The sequence below is a fragment of the Nycticebus coucang genome, chromosome 7 (assembly GCF_027406575.1).
Source record: "Nycticebus coucang isolate mNycCou1 chromosome 7, mNycCou1.pri, whole genome shotgun sequence".
Taxonomy (NCBI): Eukaryota; Metazoa; Chordata; class Mammalia; order Primates; family Lorisidae; genus Nycticebus; species Nycticebus coucang.
In genome coordinates this window covers 58,743,504-58,754,260 of record NC_069786.1, presented here as the reverse complement: position 1 = coordinate 58,754,260, position 10,757 = coordinate 58,743,504, and the positions used below count along the sequence as shown (strand labels likewise).

The following is a 10,757-nucleotide window of genomic DNA, read 5'->3' as shown; positions in this document are numbered from 1 at the left end:
CTGTTCTACTTCTGTAAGCTGAAGTGGTGGCAAATTCCATTTAGAACAAGGGCACGGGGAGGGTTAAAAGCGGAGACAACAAGCGGAAAATGAGCAAGAAAAACTAGAAAAACAACTTTGAAAACACGTTTTCCTTGCATGGCTTGTCACGTTTGTTTTCCTAAGTCTCCAGAAAGACAATTTCGACAGAAAAGTGTGTGTATACCTGGAGATTCCCACGTTGGCAGCCTCTGAGAACCAAAAACGAAGAGGACCCCTGCACCCTTTCTACCCTAAACCAGAGGATCTCTTATAAACGATACAGGGGAACAGAATGATGTGGTCAGCGGGTTCAGGAATGAGCCGCACGGGAGGTCACACGAAGGCTGACAACTCTTAGCTCCACCCACCTTTTGTTCCTTCCCCCTGGCGCCCAGCCTCGCCCATTTCAAACTCTTTCCTTGTTTTGTGCAAGTGACTCGCACAGTCTTCTCATCTTCTGGCTTTCCCGTCTTCCTCGCAGCCTCTAGAAGCTGGATACCCGATCACTCCCCAGCACTGCAGCCCCACGGGGGCTCGAGCGGTGGATCTGGGCGTGATCCCCCGCGCGCGCCGGCCGCTTGGCTCTTCCCGGGCGCCGCTCAGCGCGGCTCAGGGACCCGCGTGCCAGTTGAGTTCGGGCTTCGGCGCCCACCCTCGCTCAGCCCAGGGATCCGAGCTGCGCTCTGAGGCTAAACTCCACTCCTTAAGTGGCTCATCCTCGATCTTCAACCTCCTGAGCGCCAACAGAGCTTCCAAATATTCCTTCTGAGGGACTGTTTTCCCACCTGTCTTTCCTTTGCAGCTAAGGTTGCTTCAGCTACTGCAGCGTGAGGAGCTCAGGGACCGAGCCCTGTGGCTGGTGGCTGTGGAGATCATTTTCCCAGCGTAGCTGTGTGTCACTCAGTTTTGGAGATTTCTTGGCTAGCTTCCGCTAAGGCACGCTTGAGTAAGCCGAGCTGTGGCGGGGCCCAGGCTCCCGGGATAAAGGGAGTGTGTGTTTGTGCGTGTGCCCGCGTGTGCGCGCGCGTGTGTGTGTGTAGGGGGATAGGGCGGGGATAGAAACGTCACCCCGCCCCCCAACCCCAGGCTCCTTTTCTTTCTCCCCTTTCTACAAAAGCCGCAGAAGTCTTCCATCCCCCTCAGTCCCCCACCCCACCCCCAGCCCTCCTCGCGGCTCTGGGCAACTGCCAGGTTAAGCCCATTTGCACTGGGAAATTGGCGCTGTTTGGGAGAAGAGAAACAGATCGATCGGCCTTGTGACTCCCCGCCCCCTTCCCGCCCCACCCCCTCCGCGCCCGCCCGCTTCCCTCTCCCGCCACCTCCCCTCACCCCGCCTTCTTCCCTCTCCCCACCCCCAAACCCTCGCGCCCGCGGCAGTCCAGCGGAGGCCCCTCCGGGAGGTGAGGGGAAGGGACTAGGCTCCGCGGGGGACAGCGGGTGTCTAGAAGTGGTGCTAATGGGAAGAGGATCCTGGTTTCCAAAGAGGATGCTCTGCCACAGAGAGCGGCTCGCGCGCGGGCCTGGGCTCTAGCGGAGGAGCGATCCCGGGAGAACTCCGGAGCTCGGGGAGCGCTCCTCAGAAGACCGGGTCACCATGCCTGTGCGCAGGGGGCATGTGGCACCACAGAATACGTTTCTGGGGACTATCATACGGAAATTCGAAGGGCAAAGTAAGTTCATTTGTTCTTTTTTCTCTCCCTCGCTTTCTGCTTCAGTAGAGCGCTTGGCGTCTTCCGCTGACAGGCTGGGGAGACCGGCAACTCCGGGCTGGTCAAGTTAGGAGGCTGTGAACCCAGCCAGGAGGTGCCAATGGCAGCGGCAGTGTTCGCCTTCCGATACTAATTTTGATTTACATTTTAGATTATGGTTTCCATTATAGGAGGCAATTTGATCCTCCTCTCCCACTGCTCCATTATCTGCCTTGCTACTTAATGTCCTACTATTCTACTATCTTAAAGGGAACGTGCTAGTATAACCTGGCTTTACATTTTGAGGCTGTTTTACCGTAGACTTTTTGAAAGTCGGGAGCAGAGCAGACCAAACCTATTCCATCAAGAAAATGTAAATGGTAGTAGCGATGTACACAGCCATGCAGACTGTATTTTACCTTGGTTAAATTGCTGGGCTGTGGCGTGAAGGAGATGCTTCCTTGCTGTTAGTTTATTGAAGCTAAACTTTGTATTGAATCAATGCAAATATATCCCAAGCAAGATTAATTTGGGAATGCAGTATATCATCTGTGCTGGTTCCCAGTGAAAATGGCTCATTATTCAAAAGAATATTTCTGTCCTTTGATTATCTCCTTAATTTTTCCATATAGAAATTTGAAAACTGAAGTGTAATGAGCAAATCCCACATGTACTGAAGGCAGGGAAATTTGATGTTCTCATGTGTACTAAATACGAGGACTGAATTGTTGTTAAATAAATATATTAATTTAAATTCATATACTTGTTAATTAATATTTCATCTTTTCTGGAACAATGTTAACACGTTTATGTCATGTGTTTTGCCATTGTTTCAGCACTGCCCTTAGTGATGTGAATGTCTTGTACCTGGTGTGCAAAATAAACTTGTGTATTCTGCTTCATATTTTTTCTAGAAGTAGTAAATATAGTCTTTTATCAAAATTGATAAGCTCTTTATATTAACTCATCTACAAAAATTCAAGTTTCTCCCAAAGTAAAAGTGAAAAGGTTTTAACATGATATTTACTCTGTGTGTGAGTGTTCGTGTATAAATAGTTTTCTTTTGATAAACATATATTCTGGAAAGGTGACCTTTGCATTGTTGAACTGCTAATGAATGGAAAGTAGTTTCATTGTTAAAGTTAGTTGTCTTTTTTAAAAAACATGATGTAATATGATTTAGAACAGCCAAATAATAACTACTTTGAGAAAGTTGTATTCTAAGGGCGAAGGTTGAAGTAAGGAATCTGACAAACTAAAGGCTGTTTCATTGTTTTGATTTTGTATCATTTACGTTAAAATTAAGTGGCATTCTGGAAATATCAATGGGCCAGCTGCTTATCTGAGTGTCCACTGGGACCCGTGGGAGTTGCAGTGATTGAAAACTAGACTATTTGAGAAATTATATTCTTGCAATGTGAAGAGTGGTATCTTAGTACTTTTTGTTAAAGTTACTTAGAACTGTTAAGCTCATATTTAAAGTTTGTGGGGGGTTTGTATTTCCTTTTTCTCATAAAAGCCAGGGCAATTAGTAATTTGGGGAAGCACCTACACTTCACACTTCTTATGCAACAAATTGCTTCAGAATTCTTAACCAGAATAGTATGGAAGCTTTTCAAAAGATGCCTTCCTTTCTTCTTATTACAGACAAAAAATTTATCATTGCAAATGCCAGAGTGCAGAACTGTGCCATCATCTATTGCAATGATGGGTTCTGTGAGATGACTGGTTTCTCCAGGCCAGATGTCATGCAGAAGCCATGCACCTGTGACTTTCTCCACGGGCCTGAGACCAAGAGACATGATATTGCCCAAATTGCCCAGGCATTGCTGGGGTCAGAAGAGAGGAAAGTGGAGGTCACCTACTACCACAAAAATGGTAAAGTTTATCTATTTCAGGATTTTTTAGTCCATTGAAAAGAAATTTTGATTATTTAAAGTTCATAGACAGAGACTCTCCAAGTATTTAGTTATAGAAATATGCTTTGTTTTTATTTTTTTGGTACCCAAGGATTATAGATATTTTTATTTGTGGTATAGTAGAAACAACTTCTTCTTTGAATAAGGATACTCTTCTTGAATTCTTCAGAAGTACAGTAACTTATTATCACTCAGGACAAAATGCTGTACGTCACTCTTACACACTCTTCTCTCTAAGAGATCATTTAAAGACTACTAATTTACTGCTTATGTTGATACGTATTTGTTAGGAGAGAAATACAAAGTTGCATTTGCTTGAACTTGAAAACACAAAGCAAAGTCTTATTGAAAACTATATACCTGAAACCAAAACTATTATAGGTGTTTATTGGCTTTAGTTTTATTTGATAGGCAAAAATTCTCTTGTTTCTTTTGCTCCTTTTTATGGTAAGATTAAGGATGGTAAATAGGAACTTCTAAAATTAGTCCAGTTAAACTATGTATGTTCAAATAACAAAGATTGTTCATGTATTTAAGTTGTGTCCTAAAATAAGAAGTGTAGAAAAGGAACCATGACACTGTGGAGTTTAGTATTCATTTATAAAGGTATAGCAAAACTAGCATTTAAAACTTATAGTCATACCTTAATTTCAAGGACACACCTTCTTCTTCAAGGTGTGTTTTATTGCTATAAAAACAATAATAGACTTATAATGGTTCTCCAAAAATATATAAATTTAATGGACCTGCATGCCTTAAATACATGGAATGTATGTGTATGAACCCATGTGGACGAATACTCAGATATACCCATTTTAAGGTGTATACATTCTCACATGTGCACATTTAATGCTATTTGACAATTTAGCACTTAAAGGTAAAATTATTTTTAAAATTAATGTTATAATTAATTTTGTTTATATTACATCAACATGTATTTATTTTTATTCTCTTTAACAGAAATTAGTGAGGCAGAGTGGTACTTTTTCGGATTTTTAGAAAACCTTTAAGTTTTTGGAAAATATGTGATATGCTATGGCCTATATCATATAATGACTTATCATTTGGTGAGAAATAAATAGAGAAATAAATACAGCAGGGGAAAGGTTTAATGCTTACTCTTATTTTCTTATAATTAAACATTTCGTGATAAAAACGTGTAATTCTTAATTACTGGATTTTACTTAATTTGGAACCTGAGTTGAGTATGTATAACAAAGCATTACTGGAAAAGTAGGTTTGTATAATTTTTTATTAATCTGGAATGAAAGAAACTATATGATTATCAAATAACACAGAGATTGTTTTTAAAGTTCTTCACATTCTTCCCCCCGCTTTTCAATCAGTTGAGTTGGCATACTAGAAATAGCCTAATTGCTCTGCTGTCTTGGAAATATTTATTGGACCGAGACTCTCACTACTCAAATGCAACTTCTCTCTTCTGTGTATTTGATGTCAACAATCTGGACTTTTGGAACAATTTGAATGTCTGACATTTTTTCTTATCTGAATATTTGTTATAATGTCAACACAATCTATATTGTGGTTACTTCAGGAATTGTTGGTCCATCTTTGTTCATTTTGTTTTCTAGAACATTTCACCTTTTTTTGCAACTTACAGTGTTTAAGTATAAATTTAATCTGGACTGCCTAAATAACTTAGATACTAAATATATTTCTCAGAATGTTTTCAAATAGAAGTTGTTATCTATTATACTGAGAGTACAGTGGCGATGTTTTGAAACTTGTACAATGTGAGTATATAAAATGATGGCAAAACACCTTTAAAAATCAATTTAATATGGAATCATAATCATTATTGTTAAACTTTCTGCACTGAAGATGTTAGTACATTGACTAATGTACTAACAAATATTTCTATCTGAGCAATTTACTTAGTTATCTGAATCAAAAGTCCCCTATATTTGGAAGAGGAATATTTATTTGCAAACTCGTTTAGGTATAAACCTTTAACCTTTGTTGACAATTTTGTTTCTATTAACTACATTTTCAGATGTGACTCAAAGACTTGGATATCTTTAGAGTTAACAACAAACTGCCTATTTTGCTTTAATTTACCTGGGGAATATGAGGTGATGGGGCAAGCCTTGTCTTCTTTTTTTTTTTTTTTTCCATAGGCAAAAATATAAATTTGAATGACCTTTTTATATTGCAAAGACACAGTCATACTTGTTTGCTTGGATGGTAATAAACCTTGTTTTTGCTGCTAGTTCGGATACCTCTAATGGAATCTTCAGAGGGTATTGGTTTTATTCATAAGGCAACTGCAAAATAACTCAGAGCTTTTGAAGTTCAAAAGCTTTGATAGTCTTGCCTCTTAGAGAACTGCCAGCCATTCTACATTTATAAAAGCAGGCAAGGTGAAAAATCTCCAATATTTTGATAGGTTCATTTCTCCATATTTCTTTAATTGTTTATCATTGAGCTCCGTTTACTTTTGAGAGTTACTTGATTTCTTAATTGTATACAATAAATGCCTTCTTTACTTATTCTTTTATTTTTGCCATTTCACAGGAATATGAAGAGTGATCTAATAAGTACAATGAGCAAATTAACCAAAAGTTGAGATATTCTGTTTCCAGTTTTTCCATTCGCTTTTACTAGAATAGCAAATATATTAGCCAGGCATTATTTCTGAAACTTGTTCTCCAGCGTGGCCCAGAGGCTAACTAAGCACTTTGGGTCCATGATCTACGCAGTGAGTTTACAGTGACACAGTGCACAGTGCTGCATGGTCACCACTGGGAAGCAACACTTCCTCCCATGCTCCTCTGTGTGATTGTGCTGGCTGCACCCAGACTTGCAGTTTACCAGAATATTATTTTTTTTAAACTAGTTATTTGCAATAGGACTATTTTCAGCTCCTCCTTTGAGGATTCTATTTTACAGTTTAAGTCATTATTGCATAAATCATTCTTGGCAGCTGTAAAATATTGCTTGAGGTGATGAAGCTGTAAATTTTTTGACATAAAATTCTAATTACACAAAACTATAATTATGCCGAGGCTTATATAAGGATGGGCATGTATTTTGATAGCATAATACATTCACTTTAAAAATACGGTTTTAGCAATAGTGATTGAGAAATAGCAAACAATTCAGCTATTAACTGGTTCAGTTTTGTAAATGATGGGAATAGAAAGGAAACAAGAAAAATAGTTTAGATGGCCTTTTCTAAGTTTATTGTTCATCTGCTTTGGACTATGTCATGAAATGGAGTGAAGTGGCTGAAGTGCTAACCCCCTTTAGGCATATTTAGATATATTACTTTTATCTTAAATTATCAAGCATTTTAAAATCTTTAAATTTCTCCGGGAGAAATAAAGGTCTTTATTCAGAAGGAAAGCAAGGCTTCAAATGTATGATTTTTAGAGGTCAGAGCATTCCTGTGTTTTAGTCACTGTGGTTTTGGACACAGTGTAATGGCAAGTTTGTTATCAAGCCAGATATGTGGAGAGCTACCTTTCGTATCTTCCTGTTGCATTTAAAGAACTAGAGCAGGCGTCCTCAAACTTTTTAAACAGGGGGCCAATTCACTGTCCCTCAGACTGTTGGAGGGCCAGACTATAGTTTAAAAAAAAAAAACACTATGAACAAATTCCTATGCACACTGCACATATCTTATTTTGAAGTAAAAAACAAAATGGGAACAAATACAATCACACCACTTCATGTGGCCCATGGGCCTCAGTTTGAGGACCCCTGAACAGAGAATCAGAAGGGACTGAAGGAAGTCTTTGTCTAATACAGACAGTGAAAGTTTTTGAAGCAGTGTTTGATTCAGCTAACTCAGAAGAGGTGTTGGTCTGATAAACAATGAATCTACCGTGTCTGAAAATTATGCAGCCATACCTTCTAGAAGGTGCTGTGTTTTTGTGAGAAAAGGAGAAGTTTGATATTGAGAGCCACATCTCTCTAGTCTGATGTAATGTATTAGGCACTAGAAAAACAATAGGAAAAGATGCAAAAAAGGATTCAATCCAGTTGCTGCTCTCAGGACATTTGTATGAGAGCGTGACTAATGTTCATTTCTACCTTCTAAACCTCAGATATTTTCAATAATTTTTTTTGAAAATGAATATATGGACTATGAAATAAAGAAGCTTTTACATGTATGAAGAACTTATAAAATTTATAAGTACCTTTCCTCCTCTATTCCACAACTTTAAAATGAACTTACTTAGGTGTATCTCCTGTCACCTTTAGTCATGTATACACAATAATAATTTGTCAAAGAAGCAATCCAGTTTAGTTTAAATGGTAACATTATAAACATAAACCTCATAATAGCTTTATATATTATATGCCATGAAAAATATTCAGCACTCCTAATTCTTAGATTATATAGAAGAGGTACAGATGGTAGTATTTTAGACAAGGACAGAAATATATTTTATATGTATGTAATTTAAGCACTAAGAAAGATTTCCAGGAAGTATCTTGTCTAGAATTTACTTGAGTATTCATTTTATCTTTCTGTTTATATGTTTTCATGTTCTCTTCAGTAGGATATTGTAACAACTATCATCCAAAAATTCATTTTTTCCACTCACAAGTTTTATAACATCCCATGGACTTTGGATATTATGTAAAATTCAAATGTGATCAATTATATCTGAAAATATGCATTCTCAAGAAACACTCCTCCCCACAATTTGAAAACTTTATTTCAATATTGTCCAAAGTGAAACAAAACGTCCTAAAATTGTGGATCAGCTCTATCCATCAGTTTTGTTTTTTTTTTTTACCACCCACCAACACCATACATTTATGAAGTTCTAGTGCCAACAAGAAGCCATGTTGTTGGCCAACTTGAGAGATGACTGCTCAGTTATTTTCACATCCAAGGTGCTTGATAACAGGTCAATTAAGGACGATAGTCCTAGATAGGCTTGCTCGGAGGAACTGGCCTTCTTCTGGCATATACTTGGAGAATATCATCTACTTTTTTCTTTCATAAACAGTCACTGAATCCATTGTTGGTAGCCAGCCAGAAGGAAAGTCTTGGGATAGTTGAGTCACAGGGAAGTAGCAGTTGAAGTATGAAGCACTGAGAAATCCTTTTACCTGGGCATCTAAACTAGAGCCTTGGTATCATTTTCTGTTTTTCTCTCTTCTGCTCCTCCCAAGTTGATCACCAAATCCTTTCAGTTTTTACATCTGAAATATTTCTCAGGCTACCCCCCTCCTCCACCCCCTTTAAAGTACCCTGATTAAAGACTGCTGTACCCTTCTCCAAAGTATTGGAATCTCCTTCTCCAACGCACTCTCTACAGAGAGCTATTTCTGAAGCATGAATTTCTTACATTGTTGACTTAGTAGAGCCAAGAATCACTGTAAGTAAATTTTCTGTATAAAATAATGGGTACAATAATTTCATAAAATACATATTCTTATTTTCCCCATTTTATGAAAAGATAACTGAGACCAGAGAGATTAATTTGCCACATCTCACGTGGCTTCTACACGGTGGAATCTGGGCCCAACAACTTTGTCTCCCTGATGCCCAGGGCATCTATGTTATACCTAAGCTTAAAAACCTACTGTCACTTGTAAAGTTCTCAGGATAAAGTTTTGGACTCTTGTCAGATATTTGGTGGCCTTCAGAATTTAATTCACTTAAATTTTCAAGTAGGCATTATCTTAGTCTCTTCCTGATGGTATAACAAAATACCTTAGACTGAGTAATTTGTAAACAATAGGAATTTGTTTCTCACCGTTCTGGGAACTGGGAAGTCCAAGATTAAGGTACCAGTGGGTTCTTTGTCTGGGGAAGCCTTGTTGTCTGCTTCCACCACGGCAATGGGTTCGTGTTGTTGTGTCCTCAGGTGGCGGAAGGTAGAAGGGCAAACAGGGGCAGGCAGCACTGGACACCTCTTCAGGTGAATGGAGCATTCATGGCTCAATCACTTCCCCTAAAACACCCACCTTTTAATACTGTCACCTTGAGTTTTAAGTTCCAACGTATGAATTCTGGAGGGACATACACATTCAAATTGTAGCAGGTATGTTTAGAGGATCTGATGATCTAGAATCCTAGGCATAGTGAGGCCATGGCACTCTACTGAAGGCCATAAAGTGAGACTCTGTCTCTACAAAAAAAAAAGAATCCTAGGCATGAAACGAGCTAGGTGAAATTGACCAAATTTACCTTCTTGGTTTGTCAGTTTCCTTCTCTGATATATATTTGGAGAATAGCATCCACTTTGTTAGACTGATTAAATGCATTACATACAATAATGTACATAGCCTTATTTCTGGTATGGTTACCTGTCTATAATGTATTTAACAAAAATCAGTCAAATTGCCAATGCCACTTCTCCTACAAATCGTTATCTTCCAGTCCTACTTAACTGTTCAGAGTTTCTCATAGAAGCCATGCATTTTTATTTCAGTAGAGTCTGTTTATCCTTTAAAAGTCTTTGCCTATAATAAATAGTTTAGAGGCTCTGGGAATGGAATGCCCTTTCCTCAGCTTCTCACCCTCAAGAAACTATCATCATCCTTCTAAAGATGGATCAAAAACTTCTCTATAATGTCCCCCTAATGCCCCACTGTCTGTACCTCTCTGTCCCTATAGCCCTTGGTTCTGGACTCCAGGGTAGCATCTGTAGTGTGCTGCATATTATTACATATTTTTGTATTTAATTTTATCTATTTTTAGCTTGCTCAGAGAAAATACCACATCTTATTAATTTCTGTGTCTACAATACATGGGACAGACAGTGCCTGGGTGTATTTAATGAAGAGAGGATGAGAAATAGTACCATAGATTTGAGGAAACATCAAACAGATTGGCATCAGGAGATCCAGGGAAAAGTGAGTAATAGGAAGAATGTGATGTTTTGACTTTTTAAATTTTGCTAAGAACACTTCTAAAATAAGAACAATTTTCACCTTAATGTTATCAATGGCCATATTCTTTGTTTAATAATCTAAAATGTTAAATCACCATAATTATCTATACAAATATCTAGAAAAAATATTCAATTAGGAATTAAGAGAAGCTACTAATGAGGAATTATTAACCAGTTATTCCAGTGTCACTCAGCCACAACCCCATAAATGCTTCACTCGTGTCTCTAACAATCTGTAATGGACAAAAACA

At 38.4% G+C, this 10,757-nt stretch overlaps 1 protein-coding gene across 2 annotated transcripts in view; it reads left to right on the top strand.

Annotated features, from left to right (window-relative positions):
- The first annotated feature begins 1,259 nt into the window (after positions 1-1,259).
- KCNH7 (potassium voltage-gated channel subfamily H member 7) overlaps positions 1,260-10,757 on the top strand; it is a 542,346-nt gene continuing 532,848 nt past the window's right edge. For both annotated transcript variants that reach the window (XM_053597374.1, XM_053597375.1), the window contains exons 1-2: positions 1,260-1,691; positions 3,357-3,587. In XM_053597374.1, the coding sequence (XP_053453349.1) occupies positions 1,616-1,691; positions 3,357-3,587 (307 nt within the window). In that variant the 5' untranslated portion in view covers positions 1,260-1,615. The remainder of the gene's footprint in view (positions 1,692-3,356; positions 3,588-10,757) is intronic.